The following is a 17,964-nucleotide window of genomic DNA, read 5'->3' on the forward strand; positions in this document are numbered from 1 at the left end:
TAAAAAAAAAATCAATAGTCAATAGGCATCCAATGAATTCAGTTATAAAGCATCTACAGCACAGTTTGTGTCCAGTGAAGTTTCATAGTGTTTCTAAGTGCAGTAGCATCATCCTACATCAATATAGAGTTGAGAATCTTAAATATTTCTAGATCCAACGTGAAATGCAATTTTGCACACTGCAAGCTCATAAACTTTTTTTTTTAACACAATCAGGGTGTAGTTCAGACAGAGTGTGAGGATCTAACCGCTTGTCCTGTTTGTGATCAGTATTTACAAGCTCACACCACGTGGTGGCACTGTAGAGGCTGAATCAGAACTTAACCAATCGTATGCGACGATTAGCGGACGTCATACCGACTGGCCAATGGGCGTGGAGCTGAGCGGTTTGCGGTTTCCTCCGCTGGAGTTTGAATTTTCCAACGAGAACAGCCCAAACAGTCCGTGAGCCTGATAATAGAAGCGTCGCGCCTAAAGTAAGTGCAGCTATTCTCGACTTGTTATAATTAATTTCAGCCTCAGGTTAATGTTAGCACATGTGTCACTGCATAACACATTAGTAATATTTAACCGCTGACTAGTTGATCTTCGAATTAAATCAAGATTAACGTTGGTTTGTTTGTTTTCATATTTGCCAAGACCATGTTCACCGTTAACGTCCGGCAGAAACTGCTCTCTAAATGTAATGTTAAACGTTAACTTAATGTATATTTAAGATGTGTGTTTTGTGCTGAATAAACTGGGAAAATAATAATGAGGTAGCATTATCCATCCATAACGATTATCTGCGCTAGCGTAGTTAGCTAATCCTTTCAAACTTCACAGTGCCCGCACATTGGTTGGCGACGGTGTGCCCAGATAATTAAATTAATGTCACCCCAAGGTTTCTGTTAACATTAATCTCATATAAGGTTGTGTTTACAGACATAACCTTAGTTTACTGCATTAAAGACAGGCTGCAAACATTGGGGTTGATGCTATTGACATTTTATTTTAGCTATTATAACTATTTAATGCTAAGTTATGTAGTATTGCGGTGGAAAGAAAAGACTAATAGTGAATTTAAACGCTGCTTTGGACTCAACCTGTTCCTTCTGACATCCGTTTTCATCACATGGTAATACACGCATGGCTTGGCGTTGAGTGTATTGTTGCTCGTTGATTATTTATCAGCTGATCATATACATGTGTGTGTTCAGTCAGCTTCTGAACCATGAGCTGGGCGGTGGAGGAGTGGAAGGATGGACTTCCAGGGAAAGCCCTGCAGAAGATCCAGGAGATGGAAGTCCAGCTGGACAAGCTGAAGAAGGAGAGGACACAGAAGCAGTTTCAGGTGGACTCCTTGGAGGCTGCCCTGCAAAAACAGAAACAAAAGGTCAGCATTTGGTTCATCAGGAATGGTTAAGTCGAGCACTCTAGAGGAATTACTGATGCAATGGCCTGATGGAAGGATTATGCATGTGTGACATTTTAAATACGGTTCTTGCATTAATTGTCTGTTGTGTCCTTTCTCCAGGCGGACAGTGAACGAACAGAGACTTCTGCTTTGAAAAGAGAAAACCAGTCTTTAGTGGAGTCGTGTGACTCTCTGGAAAAAGCTCGTCAAAAGGCCGTCCACGACCTCGGAGTCAAAGAGCAGCAGGTCAGTTATGAAATATTTGTTTCTACAGTTTAAGACTGTTTGAAAAGGTACAGTGTCTTTTATAAGAAAGGAAAGCACCATAATGTGTTTTTATATATGCACACACACGCATACACACACACACAGGTTTGTTATATCTGGAATGTTACACAGTAATTGGAGAGCAGATGTAATAAGTAAGAAGCAGACCCAAATGTATTTATTTTTTATTTGCCAAGTATACCTAAAACACTTAAGAACTGAGTCGTAATCTACAAGTCTGAAACTACCATGCAATTGTCCTCTTCCTCAACCTAGGTGAGCTACCTCGAGGGTCAGCTTAACACCTGCAAGAAGACCATAGAGCGACTGGAGCAGGAGCTCAAAAAGTGAGTTCAGTAATGTGTCTGTTTTATGCAGCTGAATGACAGTAGGACCTAAGTGTACATGTAAAATTAGCTATGCTGTGACTTGGTGCTTTGTCTAGAGTTTGATGAAACTATTTCAAATCCAGTCTCTTGAATGGCTACTGATGCAGTATATATTATTTCTATTCTTCCCAGGTACAAAAACGAACTGGATCGTTCTCAGTCAGCTGGCTCTTCCTCATTGTCTTCCTCCTCGTCTGAGCTGCAGCCCTACAATACTCCACAGAAGAGTTTCTCTACCCCAGCACCTGTCCCAGCCTACAGACAGCAGGGTTTGTTCTTTGTGTTCATATTTAATTATTAGTTTGGATGTTTTTATCTATGTAAACCCAAATAAAGGACATTTTAGCATATCTGTATAGTTTTCAGTTGCACTTTGTCATATACAGTAATTTATGTGCATGTGTTTCATAGATAATAAATTAGAAGACCTTCAGGAGAAATACACCCATGAGGTAGAAGAAAGAAAAAGACTGGAGACTGAACTCAAAGTCTTGCAGGTCAAAGTGAGTACATCATTTATTTCATATTTTATTACACAGGTTTCTTTGTTGCTTAATCTGGTCTCTTCTCCAGCTGTTGAGTCAGTCATCACTCAGTGTAAGCCACAAAGACATTGCTGCCCGCCAAGCTGGATCCTCCATATTTCCGTGGCAACAGCAGGATCAGGCACAGAGCCGCATGTCTCAGGGTGTGATGGAAACGCCTCTGAAGAGGCGAGGGACGTCCCTGTGGGACGCCCATGAGGAGACACCAATCAAATCCAGCCTGAGGATGAGCTCTGCCAAAGTGGTGCAGAGTCCCAGTGGATCCTCACAACAAATGGAGCAGCTAAAGACTCTCAACCAAGGTTGATTGTTTATCTATTTTGGACAGTGTTAAGTCATTTATCAGCAACATGAATTAAAATGTTCCTCTTACTTCTTCAGAGCTGCGCGGCCGTGTGTCAGAGCTGGAGAGGAATCTGTCCAATCAGGAGAAGGAAATTCGTGGCCAGGCTTCTAAGCTGCAGGAACTTCAAAGTCAACTGAACCAGGCCCGCAAAGACCTTACTGAACGAGAGAGAGACCTGACCAAGACCAGCCATGAGCTGAGTCAGGCCACAGACAGACACCAGCAGGCTGTGACCAAGGTAGGGCAGATACTGATAGTTTTATATTTTTCTTGCGTGCAAGAATTTTTTTTCTTCATTACACTAGAACGGTATGGAAACGTCACTAAAATGTTGCACTGGGTTGCTCTTAGTGTTCATCAGTTGAGCAGAAGCTGAAACAAGTCACAGAGGAGATGAACTGTCAGAGACACAACGCTGAAAGCTGCAAACGAGCCCTGGAGCAGAAACTAAAAGACCAAGAAAGAAACAGTCAAAAGGTAAAACAGTGTGTCGTCATGTTATCATTAGGCCTATAATGTACGTTTTATTAGAGATTTAAAATAATAATGGAAAGTGAATTTTATTTGAACCTGTTACATTTCATGTAGGAGCTAGCCCAACTGCAGAGTACCCACCAGGCTTTGGATCAGCAGCTGAACCAAACCAGAACCAAGCTGACACAAGAGATCCAACAGTCCAAAAAAGACTACAATGTGCTGCAAGCCGACATGGAGAAGGTATCCCACTGCACTTCCTCTCTTCCTTCATTTACTCTATTTCTTTCTTTCTTGGAGAACAAGTCCCTGAACCCTTGGTCTGTGGAAGCAGACACCAGTTTTGTAAATCAGTTCAAAATGTAGTGAAATGTTTGATACCTTTACCATTTTCTGTAGCTTCACACGTTCGTTTTTGTAATGCCATTTGTTGTCAAGAGCATGATATTGGCAGTATCATCTATTTCATACTGCATGTACAGCACACAAGCTGCTGACATTTTTAAAAGATAAGAGCATTTCTCCTTGACACTTGTGTCATGCTTTCTCCGTTGCAGATGTGCCTCCAGAAGAGTCAGATGGAGAAGGAGATGGAGGATCAGAAACAGAAGCTGCTGAGGTCAGAGCAAAGCCTCCAGGCCAGCCAGACCAAAGAGCAGGACCTCCGCAAGAAAATGGAGGTGTGTGGTTTTCAGTTGCAAATCCATTTTCGGTTACAGTGAATAGGCGACTTGCAAGCATGTTTTTGGTTCAGGTCTGAACGATGTGGCTGACTGATTCATGTTCTCTCCAGGAGCTGCAGAAAGAAAAGAACAGTGTGACTGTCCAGTTGGACCAGAGCAGCAGGCGACTTACTCAGCTGGAAGAAGAAAAGAAGAGCTCAGAACAGAGCTTCAAACGCACACAGGGCTTACTAGACGATCTCAAAGGTAAATTAGTATTAGGAATGCTCATGTCAGAGGTCGCAGTTATTCAGGGTCGTTGAGTAATTTGTTTTTTTGTTCTGCAGCAAAATCAGAAGGACAGGCAGAGGAGCAGAAGAGACTTCAGTCTAAACTGGAGCAGCAGACACAGGCTTCAGCACGAGATCTGGAGAATTTGAAGAAAACACTTGCTGATGCAGAGAGCAAATATGACAAGTAAACATAATTTTACTTTTTAGAAATCTTTAGTTGTGATATTTAATTAGTTATTAATCACTGTAACTATTCAATTTCACTCTAGATCTCAGAATGAGCTACAGAAACAGAAACAGGAGACGGAGAGGCTCAGCAACAGGCTGACAGTCCTAGAGAAGGAGAGCCTAGAGCTGAAGTCTAACCTCGCCGTGAGCCAGAAGGAGCATGCCGACCTGAAACAAGAACATCAAGCTCTGCTGGAGTGGAAGACAGAAAAGGAAACCTTAATTAACACAACTGAAGCTGTGCAAAAGGAGCTCAGTGACAAAATTAACAACTTGGAGGACAGTCTCCGCACACTGAATGAGGCTAATGATGAACTTAAGGTAGAGTGCAGAAGTTAACATACAGTTTTTTTTTATTGTGGCAATTGTAGAAAAAAAAAATGGTTACCAGAACACTCTCAAAACATAATTTAACTGGTTAAGCCTGCTGAAAGACATCTATAAAGGGACATTTGATGTGAAATCATCATCTGTTTTCCCAGTGCATTCTAGGATGTGTAGTATCTGATTAGAATGAGAAATGTAACCAACTTTAAATCCTTTCATTACTGCAGGAAAAGTTCACGTGTGTCGAGGGAGAAAAGGCTTGTCTGTCTGCTCATGTTGATTCCTTGAAGGGGGAACTCCTCAATAAGTGCACAGAGCTGGAGGAGAGAGAGCATCAGTACAAGCAGCTTCAGTCTCGGTTCTCTGAGGCTGGACAGAAGCACACCAAAGACCTGGAGAATGTTGGACTGCAAGTAGCTCAGCTAGAAGCACAGGTGACTTTTTGTATTAAAATCAGCCTTAGATATGCAATAACCTTTATTTAAAAATAGGCCTGATTTAAAAGTTCTGTGATCAGTGTTCATTGATTCAATTTTTGACCTGTCTGAACAGGTGAAAGATCTGGAGTTACAGTTACAAAAGGAAATCAGTCGAGCAGAGCTTGCTGAGAGGACAATCACCGAGCTGCAGGATGAGAACCAGGCAGCCTGTGACCTGGTCCACTCCAAAGACCAGCTGGTAGAGCTTGGTCAGGCTGAGATCAGTCAACTAAGGGAGAGCCTGGCACAGTCCACTGCAGAGCAGGAGAAGCAAAATACTAGGTGGGAATTATTCACTCAGTCATTTTCTCTTCCACATAAGAGCACTGATATAAATCCTGCTTATGTAAAAATGTACTGGATCAGCCTTGTTGGCAGTGCAGTTTGCAGAGTAACAGATACAGCTAAACCATGAGAGCATAGTATGCAATATAAAATATACAGTTGTGTGTAGGTTGCTTATACCATGTTTCCTGTCTGTCATTTCTAATTTCTTCTAGGTTGGCAGAGCAGAAAGCAGCCCTGCTGAAGCAGTGTGAGGAGGCCATTTCAGCAAAGGCAGAAGAGACTGAGAACATCAAGCTGCAGTTGGAGGAGGCTCAGCAAGACCTGCTGCTCACCAAAAACCAGGTCTGGTCTTCAAACTTCAAACTTCAGTGCAAGCTTTTTTAACAGATTGCTGGTTTTTCATTATTCTGATTTACTGAATCAATCTCTTCATTCTTTTTTCAGTTTACTTAATTTGGTTGTGTAATCAGTTAATAAAGTGGCTTTTTTGGAATAATGTATATGCAGTATGTAATACAACAGTGAAAATTCTTCTTTTTATTATTGCCAGTATGTCAGGAAGAAGTTGTATGAAAGCCAATTATGAGGCTACAGACAGAGTTGTGTCATAGTTTGTCTGTTTGCGTTTCAGATCAGTTCCATGGAGCAAGTCCTGAGGGTCCAGGAGCAGCTGGGGGCTGAGCTGCAGAAACAAGTTAAAACAATGTCAGAGGGGGAAGAAAAACTCAAACAGACGTGTGAGAAAAAATCAGAAGAGCTCAAAGAGTTAGAAAAGGAGCTGAAGCATCAGCTGAGCCAGACAGAAGAGAAGGAGAAACTACTCACACAGACCGAAGCTCAGATATTGTCCGTGGAGAAAGAAAAGGCTGAGCTGGAAAATGCAGTCCAAAAGATGAAGAAAGAAGCAGAGGTAAAAATGTTTTCTATCTATAAATAGAATATCATTCAGGTCATGAAAGCAAATCTTGTGTATTTAGATGCGCATTCTTTGAATTTGTCTGTGTTACATACATCGCATATGTAACTGTGTCTTAAAAATAACAAACTATTTTTTAATAAAGATCATCGAGCATGCTCAGACGGAGAAGATCAACACCCTGCTGGAGCAGATTTCTTCCTTAGAAGAAAAGTTAACCACAAACAAAGAAGCAGCAGAACAACTTCCAGTCTTGAAGACTGAGCTGGATGTTGTCAGTCAGTCCTATGCTGACCTTAAGAAGTCTCTAGAAGCTCTTGAGAAGATTCACTCCTCTACATCTGAAATCAAGTCTAACTTGGAGAACACACTGGCAGAGAAAACCAAACTGATCTCTGCCTTGGAAAAAGATTTAAAGGATCTCGCAGAGAAGATGAGCAAGGAGTCAGAGTGTCACTCTTCGGAGATTAAAAATTTAGTCAACAAAGAGAACGGCCTTAAAGAGCAACTAGAAGCGGCCAGGAAGTCTGCTAAAGCTGAATTAAGTACTCGTCGTGAGGAGATCAAAACCATGAAGACGACTTTGACTGCAGCTCAGCGGGGCTTAGAAGAGAGAGACAACACAATAAAAAGTCTGAAGGAGAAGCTGAATAAAGCAGAAGTGGAGCAAGTCAAAACCTCAGATCTCCTCAAGGAGAAGGTCGTCGCTATGAACAAAATCAAGGTTGGTTATTGATGTTTTAGGCTTCACATGTTTTGGCAGTACCATTTTAGTCTTTACTGACAAATGTTTAAAAGAAAAAGTAGTCATCTCTTAAAGTGTGCAGAGTAATTTTTAAAATGATTATCTTTATTCCTTCAAGGTGCAACTAGAGATGCTGCAGATGGACCTGGAGGACAACGAGACGGCTATAAACTCTTTTGACGGTCAGGTGGAGGACTTAAAGGGAACTATTGAGTTACTAGAAGCTCAGCTCGCTCAGAAAGACACCCAGATGTCTGACATGGAGGCCAGGCTGGAGGAAAGCAAAGCCCAGGTTCGGCAACTATCTTATCTTACACAAATATCGGATGCATTTGCCTTTTTCTGACTCCTTGTGTCTAGAAAGATTAATGATTAATTAAAGCAGGATTAAAGTATATTATTGTCATTAATAAATCAATCTGTTGCAGGTCTCTGTCTTGGAAACTCGCTTAGATGAGGTCCAATGCCAAAACTCTGAGCTGGAAACAAAGTATATCACAGCTAAGGATGAGTTGTTTGAGAGGAGCCTTGAAGTAACTCGCCTAGAAGAAGAAACTTTCAAAAGAAACCAGCTGGAAGAGAGTGTGGCAGCATTAGAGTCCAAACTCAGTCAGGTGACAGAAGAAAACGCCAAGCTAGAGACATCTCTCCAGCAAATAATTGAAAACAAAGACAACAGTCTGAAGCAGTTGATCCAAGAGAAAAGCAGCTTTGAAACTTCTTTGAAGCAGTTAACTGAAGACAAAGAGCAAGCAGAAACTGAAATTATTCAACTAAAAGGAGAGAAACAACAGCTGGAAGCCAGTTTAGACAAGCTGTCTGAGGAGAACAAACAACTGCAGACCATAGTTGAGCAGTTAACTGAAGAGAAGCAGCAAACAGAAGCCAAAATGGATGAAATGACTGCTGAGAAAGATGAAGCTAAATCTGCCCTGAGTCAGGTCGCTGAAGAGAAAGCTCAGCTAGATTTTACGATCAATCTGGTAAATGAGGAGAAAATTCAACTTGAGGATAAAGTCTGTACGTTAACCTCTGAGAAAAGTGACTTGATTGTGAACTTGAGTCAAGTTGCAGAGGAAAAGCGTCAGCTGGAATTTAACTACAATCAGCTGTCTGAAGAAAACATCAGACTACAGTCTAGTGTGAATCAAGCGACTGAAGAGAAGCTGCAGTTACAAGACAGCATAGAGAGGCTTGAGGAAGAGATGGCTGTTCTCAGAGAGGAGAAGGAGGCTCTCCAGCACTCCCTCCTGTCATCAGAACAGGAGCTCCAGAGGCTGAAGGAGCAGCTTGATGTGAGGGACGAGAAAAACCAGGAGGAGAACAAAGAGCGGTATGTCTGCTTTCCACAGTTTCGATCAGCTGCAATAGTTAAGTCCCTCAGTGTCTGATTGTACTTGTAATTATAGCTGGAACAATAACGGCTTAACTTTGATGTTGTATCACAGGAGCCAGAAGTTTGAGGCAGAACAGGCTGAACTGCACCAGAAGCTGGCGGTGTTGCAGACAGAGCTGACTGTGTTCAAGCAGCAGTATGAGTCAATGCTGGAGCAGGTGAACCAGCAGCACAGCCTCATACAGCAGCTCTCAGAAACACAGGAAACCCAGAACCCAGAAAACATCTGTCACATGGAGTCTGAACAAACAGAAATTGGTAAGTGAAGACTAATGTTTTCACCATATGATTACATATATTTCTATTTAATTATCTGTAATGGTTTCCCCAGCTCAAGCAGACGGACAGACTGATGTGGAGCCAGCACTTGATACAAGCATCCGTTCCAATATTGAGCCTCTTCTCGGAAATGAACAGCAACTTGAACCTTCTCTGCAGCCTGATGAGGCTTTCAGGTACACAGAGTTTCTTACTAAGGAACATTTAGATTCTTGTTTGTGTTGAGTTTGTTTAGAAAAATGAGTCTAACTTCTCTCTGTCCTAGTAGTGAGACAGAGCTGGTCTTCAAGGTGGACATCACTGAGCAAGAGAGTATTGAGAAACTGTTGGAGGAGGAGAGTAGAGCGTGTGCAGCCGCTGTGGAGGAAATGAGGAGCACTGAGGAGGAGCAACAACTTCATCAGCAGGTGGTAAACAATTATTACAACAGTGCATTTTTTTAACTTGTAATATTCTTAGTTTAATTTTTGACTTTGTTCATGAGTTTTAAGTAAATGACATTCACCTTGTTAACCTCAAATTTACAAGTGTTATGTTAAGGAAATGTTGCCTTTTTGCAAGTACAGCAATTTTATTGTCAATTTATGTTTTCATAATGATGAGAATCTTTTCATCCTCTTTGTTGTAGATTTCTGAAGACAGTTGTGATTCCAGAGATGAACCTGTAAACGGCGACCTCTCTCTACAGTCCTCCTCCCTGAGTGAGATGAGAGAGCTGAACTCTTCTGGTGAATACACACTGAGCTCAAACACCAGATTTAGAATTTTACCACTTTTTAAAATCTATAATGACACAGGTGTTCAACTGTATAGAGTTTTTTTTATGTAATATTTTTAAAAATTTTAAATTAAGTGTTTCTTTAGTCAGCTTATATAAGGACCACATTTTCTCTTTTTCAAAGTATTCTGCTTTTAACCGACTCCGATGAACATTGGTTTAACTCGGGTTTAACGCACATCTGTCTTTCGGCAACAGAGTCACCCCAGGTACAAGATGACCTCAGCAGTTACAAGGAAATAATCACAAAACAAGAAATTGAACTTCAGACTCTTCGCTCAGAGTTTGACCTCCTGAGTTCTGACCTCGAATTGAGAAAGGAGTTGACCTCTGAACTGGAAGTGCAAGTTCAAAATCTGGAGAAGAAAGTTCAAGCTACAGAGGAGAAGGCCCGAAGTGCTGCACATCAACTGAATATTGCTTTGGACACGAAGAAAGGCCATGAGGACAAGGTAGGAGGAAGAAATGAAAGAATGTGACATATCATTTTTTTGTCCTTATATTAATACGATGTGCTTTTATTTAGTTGATTCAGCTGTCTGAGGAGAAGGAGACTTTAACTCTGCAGCTGCAAACAGCTAAATGTCAGCTGACTGATGTTATGGAGATGCTGGAAGGACTGGAGATGGCCAAAGGTATCTGTTTTTCTTAAATCATATGATAAACTGATTCAGAGACCACAGCATATTTTTAGTTGCAGTCCGAAACAAGAAAACATGATTTATTTTTTTCCACTTTCCTCTGTAGGTGGATGGGACGAAAAGTTTCTTCAGCAGGAGAGTGAGTTGAAGAGAGTTCGCTCTGAGAAAGCTAACCTGGAGCAGCACATCCTGGGAATGGAGTCTGAGCTGGAGACCATGCAGGTGGAGAAGGTCAACCTGAAGCATGAAATGGAGACCCAGAAGAAGACATGTTCAGGCATGGAGCAACAGATAGAAACACTCATGACAGAGGTGAGTACTCAGGAAAGCCCTCTGGGTTAAAACAGCAAAATACTATATGTGGGTTAACGTTATTTTTTAGAGAAAAATAATTGATACTTAAGCTCATGCGGTTTTGATTTTGCTTGTGCAAAAACTGAGAACACAGCAAGACGTTATTTACCACGTTTATAATCGCTCTCTAACAACTTTCTAATTGTTAATTTTTCTCCAGACAACCCAGCTAAGATCTGAACTTGTGTCTTGCACTGAAGAGCGAGATGAGTTTAGCCAGTCTGTGAGTCAATGGAGAGAGAAAGTTCACAGTCTGGAGAAAACTAACGGTGACATCCGAAACCTACTTTCCATCCTGGAGGACGACATCAGAGCAGGAAGGAAGGAATATGAAGCCCTGCAAAGCAGCATGGAGAAACTGAAGACGGAGAGGCAACAGGTACATGCATAGAAAATTAAAGGACGGATTAAGTTAAGTCTGGGACATGGTTACATGCTAGATCACAAGCCAGAGTAGGAATTCAGTATACTTACTTCGGATCTATTTACCCCTCAGATCAGCAACCTTTTGTTCTTGATTGAATGTTGTAACATGAATGAAGACAGAAATGTCTCTTTGAGTTGTGAGCTCTTGTTAGCCAGGAGAGTCAAATTTAAATAGTGGTGACATTATTAGTGTCTCAATGTCTTTTTTCCTTTTTATTTTGTATAAAGCTGTTGGAGCAGATTAAGGTGCTGGAGCAGGCAGTCTCTCAGCAGCATGGAGAAAGAGACGAGCTTATCGGCCATCTTAACCAGATAAAAGAAGATCACACCTCCGCTAATCAAAACACTGAGTCGATGGTTGGCAAAATACAGGTGAGGGGAGGCATGATTCAAGAGCCTCTTTACAAAGGATTCTTGGATGGGTAGAAATGTTTGTCTTAACTTCCCTCCTCTTTGTTTCCCTCCTGTTTTTACAAAGGCTTTAGAGGGAGAAGTGTGTCGCCTTTCACAGTCTCTAGAGTCCTCTCTACTGGAAAAAGGAGAGATTGCCTCGCGGCTGAACTCCACTCAAGATGAGGTCCAGCAGATGAGGACTGGTATCGAAAAGCTTCAGGTCCGCATTGAGTCGGATGAGCGTAAGAAAAAGAAGATGGGAGAGCTGCTCAAAGGTGAAGGTTAACACGTTTGTAAATGACATGGCGTCTTGAGTTTTGTGAGGTGTTGGTTTAAATGTGACTCTGTGTCTCTGTAGCGGCCCAGAGAAAGGCTGACTCACTCCAAGACCGCATTGATGCTCTGGAGCGAGAGAAGGAAGATATCGAGCAAAGTCTGGAGGATGCTGTGCTGCAGGTATTCTGTTACAAACAGTCCAAAAATAACCACAGCGTCTTTCTTAACACTGATTTCATTAATTCTGATATTCTTGTCCACAGACTGAAACAGCCAAAGCTGCTCTAGAAGAGGAAATGAGAAAGGTACATATGTATACAATGCATTTTTCATGTGTTATATTTTTATATAATGGTAAAACTCTAATCAGATTTGTTTCTCTTGTGTTCCTCCCTTCTTCAATTTGAATTCTCCACAAACCTTTGGCTTCCCTCCTTTCACAAATTCTGCTGCTGCCTGGCTTCAACTTCAACTACTTCCTGATATTTAGGTGGAAGAAGAGAAAAAAGAGCTCAGTGAAAAACTATCAGAACTCTCTACCATGCTGGACAACCTGAGATCTGAGAAAGAACACATGGAGAGAGAGCTGGAAACAAAAAATAGAGAGATAGAAGAACTGAAGGCAGCTAAGGAGGAGCTGGAGAGAGGGTTGGAGAAGGCAGAGGTGGACAGAAGAGAGGAAGAGGAGAGACAGAAATACAGGGTAGAAGAGCTGGAGAAAGGAATGCGGGAGGAATCTGTGAGACAAATTAGACAAATAGATGACCTCCAGGCACAGCTAGAAGCTTCTCGACAGAGAGAGAGTTCACTTGAACAGCAGAGCACAGAAAAAGATGGAGAGAAAGAGAGGATGCAGTCTCTTCTGGAAGAGTTAGAAAAGGAGAAACAGCGTCTGCTGAATTCTCTGCAGGAGAGTCAGGCAGAAGGAGAGAAGCTCCGGTTTCAGGGAGAGGAGTGGAATGAGGAAAGAAACAACCTGAGGACCCAGATTGAGGCTTTGGAAGAGGAAATGAGGGAGCTCAAAACACTCATTAAAACTACAGAGGAAGAGAGAAAGATTTTAGAAAAGGAGAGGGGGAAGGAAGCAGATCAGGGACAAGCCTTAGAAAAATCCATCTCATCTCTTAAAGCTGAGAAAGAACAGTTAGAAGGAGAAAACAGACGACTGGTAGAGGAGAAAGAGAAACTGAACCTGACCCTCTTATCATTAGAGCAAGAGAGAGATAACCTGCGCTGCACGGTGGAATCTGTAGAAGAAGAGAAAGAAAGATTAGACCAGGAGAGATCTGTGTTAGCACATGAGAAAGTCACTCTTCAGTCAGGCCTGTCCTCGATAGAAAAGGAGAAACACGACTTGCAGCAAAATCTTTCTTTATCAGAGCAAGATAGGGAGAGAATAGTGGAGGAGAAACTGAAGCTAGAGGCTGAAAAGCAAGAATTACAATCCACCATCTCTTTGATTGAAGAAGAGAAAAAGAACCTGTCTTCAGCTCTTTCTTCACTGGAGCAACAGATGCAACAAGCACAAGAGGAGAAAGAGAAACAAGAGAGCCTTCAGACAACAGTTGCCTCTATGGAGAAGGAGTTGGAAACACACAAAGTGTCTGTCTCACAGCTCAGTGAACAGGTATGTACATGAACACACAGATCCAGTCCTGATCTGTTTAACTCAAAAGATAAACTAGGAAGAAACAAGTGTCCAGCTACAGTCACCATGTGCGCACTTGTCCAGAGGTTAAAGCATATAATACAACCATGCAGAAAAGCCGCCGTCCAAACGGTGTTTAATATTAAATTTGATAAAATGATGCTACTGGCCATCTGCTAATGATTTTAGTTTTTCTTTTAAATCACATCACTCTGTCCATTCCTTCCAGGTATCCAAGTTAACTTCTCATGCCACTCGTCTGACTAAAGAGAGAGACTCTGCCCTGAGCAAGATGAGTCTCTGGATGAAGACCTGCAAACAACTGGAGCAGGAGAAACAAATGATATCAAACAGCTCAGGTGTGCAAAAATCTAACATCCAGTTTCCTGATGAACTCTGTAGTTATTCTGTTGTAAACACATTAAACATCTGAAAAGGAACACACCACGTTAAAGTTTTCACCTAGATTTTCATTTTTTAAATTATCTCCAGAGTGTGCTGTGTAATCATTTTATAATAGTGACCATGTTTATGTTTCAGAAGAAGGAAAGAGCAGTGAAGAGGTGCAGACTGAGGTGACCCAGCTGAGAAAGGAGTCAGAGGAGAGAAAAAATGAAATTGAAACCCTAAAGTCAGCCCTGGAAAAGAAAATCACAGAGGCAGAAGAAAGGCTGATGGAGTCACAAGAAAAAAATAAAGAGGTGAAGGAACTGAAGGCTGCCCTGGAAGGGAAGAGGAAGGAAATGGAGGAGAAGGACAGAGAGCTGGAGGAGATGAAGAGTGAGTTGGATGAACTGAACAAAGTTCTGGAGGAGAAAAGTGCAGAGGCTGATGAAAGCATGGAGAAGTACTGCAACCTGATGGTTAAAGTCCACAAACTGGAAGAGACCAACGACGTGCTGACAACACGACTGGAACAGATCACCACCAGCCAACGAGCTAAAGAAGCTAACCGCCACTCAAGCAGCACTGACAGCCGCCGGCGCTCTGTACGGAAGTCTGCCTCCAAACGCCAGGAAGAAAAGATGGATGATAACACTGAGAACATGGCTCCTTCAACCACCCAGAGGTCTCCTCAGGGGAAACGAGGTCATCATGACATCAGCCACAAAGACAGTGTCCAGGAGGCCCTGCACAATCTGACAAAGAAGATCAAAGCTAACAACATGGCCACACCCAAACAAAGAGCTGACCAGGAGGATGAAGAATTCAGACCAGAGGGACTTCCTGAGCTGGTGCAGAAAGGTTAGTGTTGGGTGGCATCCTAATGTAGCCACACGGCTTTCACAAGTTCACCAACATCTGGCTCATAAACACTATATGTGCCTTTGGTCCAATGTTTTCTAGTTTGAGTTTTAGTATTCTTGCCTCTCATGTTCATCAGACACAACTTGATTAGGAGAACATGATTAGGCTGTAACTTAGATGAATATGTTAATACTTGTCAGATAATTAAATAAACTGAGCATTAATAAGATTCATGGCTTCAGCACGGTATGGTCCTGCAGCCATGATCCTGACCAGCTTCACACACACATTTGCGTGGACGCTGTGTATGTGTGTAAAATTAGCTGTAAGTTTCAAAGCCAAGGAGAGTGCTCACCTTACAATATGACTATATCTGCCCCAATATAATTTTGTTACCGTTGTTGCTGTGTTGTTTTATTTTACATGTTAATATACAAACTTAAATAAACACACACAAAAAAATAGCTGTAAGTATAAATCGCTGGTAGCTCATGGGATGAGGCAACAAATTCTCACTGAAGACTTTCATTCTCTGGGGACGAATAAGACATTGTTCCCTTGTCCGTCAGGATTTGCTGATATTCCTATGGGGGAGGCCAGTCCGTTCATCGTGAGGAGAACCACAGCGAGGCGCTGCAGTCCTCGGCTGGCTGCCAAACAGACTCTTCCCACATCTGCATCTGATAGCAAGGTAACGACACTGTCTCCTTCTTCTTCACACACTTGGCTTCACAACACAGACACTCAGTGAATGTTGTTATGTACACTCTGACCTCAGTATATAGTGTAAATCAGTGGAGCGGAAAAAGAGAGCCTGATCTAAGAATGAGCTGCCGTTGTCTCTAACATATTTGATATGCCTCACTACTGTCCCTTCTTAAGCACTGCTGCTCTTCTGCCCATCAAATACACCAGCTCATAAAAGCCATGTAATGCCACCGTAGAGGTAGTCATACACTGTTATTATTGTCGAATATTGACGTAGTGTGTTTGAGGTGATCTGTAAGAGGTCAGGCAATTTCTGCGGTTGGCTGGACTGAGAGTTCACAGAGTAGGAGGATCTAACTCCTGCCAGCTGTCTAGGTCAGTATGTATGCATTCATTTAGATTGAGCCGGGCCCCTAATATGTCTTCAGGATATCCGGACCCCCCTCATTGGTTGGTCACCACAGGTCAGTGAAGCAGTGGATTTAAAGAATGTAGAGGTTTCAGGTCAAGGAGTTATAGAGGGAGAAATGTCGCTGTTTTAACTGAACATACGTCTGTGTGTCTTCACATTGTGTTCATTTCAACACTAAGGTCTTTCTGTCAGATAGAGTTTACATCTTTAATTCTCAAATATCACCACATCTTACTGTTTTCAACAGGTTTTGGGGCCCATACCTCTCCAGAGTCCCTCTGCAGCCACATCAACAGGCAGCCCCAGCGGGAAGCGTCTCTCCCGGAGTAGCGAGGAGAAACTTTTGAATAGTTCTCTGAGTTTACAGGAGACACCAGAGCAGATAGAGGAACGACTTTCAGGAGAACACACACAACAAGGGGACAACTGTCGCGTCCAGTAGATCAGCTTTCACATGCATGTCACAGATACACAAAATATTAACACTTTATGTTTAAAAAACACATCTTTAAGACACATTTATTTTAAAAGCAAAATCTCACCTAAAGGTTTTTATTACTTAAAATGCACCATTGTCTTTTGAGGGTGACAGGTTTTTTTTTTTTTTTTTGTAGTCTGCTGTGTTGATTTCTTCCAGGTCTTTAAAAGACTGCAATACTTTAACTGTCCTCTTCATTCTCTGCTGGTCGTTGGAAGTCATGAGAAACTAAAAGCACTAAACGGAGTAAGACGATGAGGCAGGTTGAGGAGGAGTGGGTAACGACGTCTCTGAATATGTTTGCTCCTCTGTCACATCTTCTTGACTTAATATCTTTGTTTCTTTGTGTCATTACCACCAACTCAATGGACTTTATGTTCTGTCTTGTTCTGGACCTTGTTTATTGTACATGATTTCTCCAGTAATGACTGCTATGCTTTGTCCATCTACTAGTTCTGTATGTACGTATAACCTGAATGCTAACGGCAGCTAAGATTTTGTAGATTTCCTGCTCTGATTGTTTTTTTTTTATATATATATTTTCTATTTTCTAGATATTTTATTGCTGATGTCAAAACTAATCTCCCATTTTTGTTTTGATATTTTTCTTTCTTACTGATCTGTACTTAGTTGTTTAGGCAACGATCAGTGTTAATGATCATTGTAAATAGTTGATTTAGCAAAATAGCTCTTTTTTACTAAATCTATTTTTACTGCTTCTTAATTTGTGTGGTCTCTTTGTCACTGCTACCAGTGTTTGTGTAACTTTTCAAAGGTTATCATCAAAGTATGATCAGGAAATAATTGTATGTAGGTGAGTGAACGCAGACTCTGCTGCCACAGGGTGGAGAACCTGAGCCTTACTGAGGAAAGGTTTGCAGGCCAGCACACCACTGAAGGCAATTAAATATCAGCAGAGACTGTTTTATTGGATTCCTAAGGCCAGAGCAGAAGCTAGAAATGTATATAGTAATAAAAGGATAAACTGAATCAAAAGAAAAACTAATAATTTAGCTGAGCCAGTGTGTATGCACCTTTTTAATAATGCAGGCTACTATTCACACACAAACTAAAACACCTAATTAGAACTTGCTCATAAAAGACATGGAGTGTTTTGCAATTTTACAGGAGACATTTGGGAAACAAACTAATTTCACCATGATGGAGTGTGGTAATCTGACTGATTCTGTTTGGCTTTATTAGGTCGTGTAGTATTAAAGTGTCCGGTTGTTGGTTCATATCAGCTGCAGCTACAAGTTATATTTCACACAGTGGTCTTGGATTAGACGTGTGTCATGAAATCGTGAAACTTTGTGAAATCCTTCACAACAATATGTTGGTTCTTTTCATGATGCCTATTTCTCAATTAACTCCCTTAATGCATAGTTTGAAGGACAAAACCCAAGAGGGTTCAGATCCATTGGATCCAGCGGTTACAAAAAATGAATGAATGAATGAATGATTTTTTTTCCAGAACAGACAATTGTCAAAATGACTTCATCCCCAATATTTTTGTCAGTGTATATCTTTTTCATACGAAGAACCTCCCAGTGCATGAATATTCTTTGGTTT

At 41.5% G+C, this 17,964-nt stretch overlaps 1 protein-coding gene across 1 annotated transcript; it reads left to right on the forward strand.

Annotated features, from left to right (window-relative positions):
* The first annotated feature begins 240 nt into the window (after positions 1-240).
* cenpf (centromere protein F) lies at positions 241-17,352 on the forward strand. The gene is made up of 38 exons (XM_084541282.1): positions 241-476; positions 1,200-1,375; positions 1,517-1,642; positions 1,940-2,010; positions 2,185-2,321; positions 2,464-2,555; positions 2,626-2,899; positions 2,979-3,181; positions 3,295-3,420; positions 3,532-3,660; positions 3,975-4,097; positions 4,211-4,346; positions 4,427-4,556; positions 4,642-4,921; positions 5,155-5,361; positions 5,480-5,688; positions 5,907-6,036; positions 6,326-6,604; positions 6,756-7,334; positions 7,474-7,647; positions 7,784-8,688; positions 8,804-9,009; positions 9,083-9,206; positions 9,296-9,437; positions 9,659-9,758; positions 10,007-10,260; positions 10,335-10,443; positions 10,556-10,761; positions 10,964-11,182; positions 11,458-11,601; positions 11,708-11,897; positions 11,981-12,078; positions 12,162-12,203; positions 12,389-13,525; positions 13,776-13,905; positions 14,087-14,791; positions 15,364-15,485; positions 16,162-17,352. Exons 2-38 carry the CDS (start codon positions 1,214-1,216, stop codon positions 16,354-16,356), a joined length of 8,595 nt encoding a protein of 2,864 aa, XP_084397408.1. The 5' UTR covers positions 241-476; positions 1,200-1,213; the 3' UTR covers positions 16,357-17,352.
* The last annotated feature ends 612 nt before the right edge of the window (positions 17,353-17,964 follow it).

The sequence above is a fragment of the Chelon labrosus genome (assembly GCF_963514085.1).
Source record: "Chelon labrosus genome assembly, chromosome: 3".
Taxonomy (NCBI): domain Eukaryota; kingdom Metazoa; phylum Chordata; class Actinopteri; order Mugiliformes; family Mugilidae; genus Chelon; species Chelon labrosus.

What these genes read in the sequence shown, in the direction of transcription:
- cenpf (XM_084541282.1), top strand. Translation starts at nt 1,214, where the DNA reads ATGAGCTGGGCGGTGGAGGAGTGGAAGGATGGACTTCCAGGGAAAGCC. An exon ending in CTGGAGCAGGAGCTCAAAAA is followed by an intron (nt 2,011 to 2,184) that starts GTGAGTTCAGTA and finishes TATTCTTCCCAG; the next exon opens with GTACAAAAACGAACTGGATC. An exon ending in ACCAGCAGGCTGTGACCAAG is followed by an intron (nt 3,182 to 3,294) that starts GTAGGGCAGATA and finishes GGTTGCTCTTAG; the next exon opens with TGTTCATCAGTTGAGCAGAA.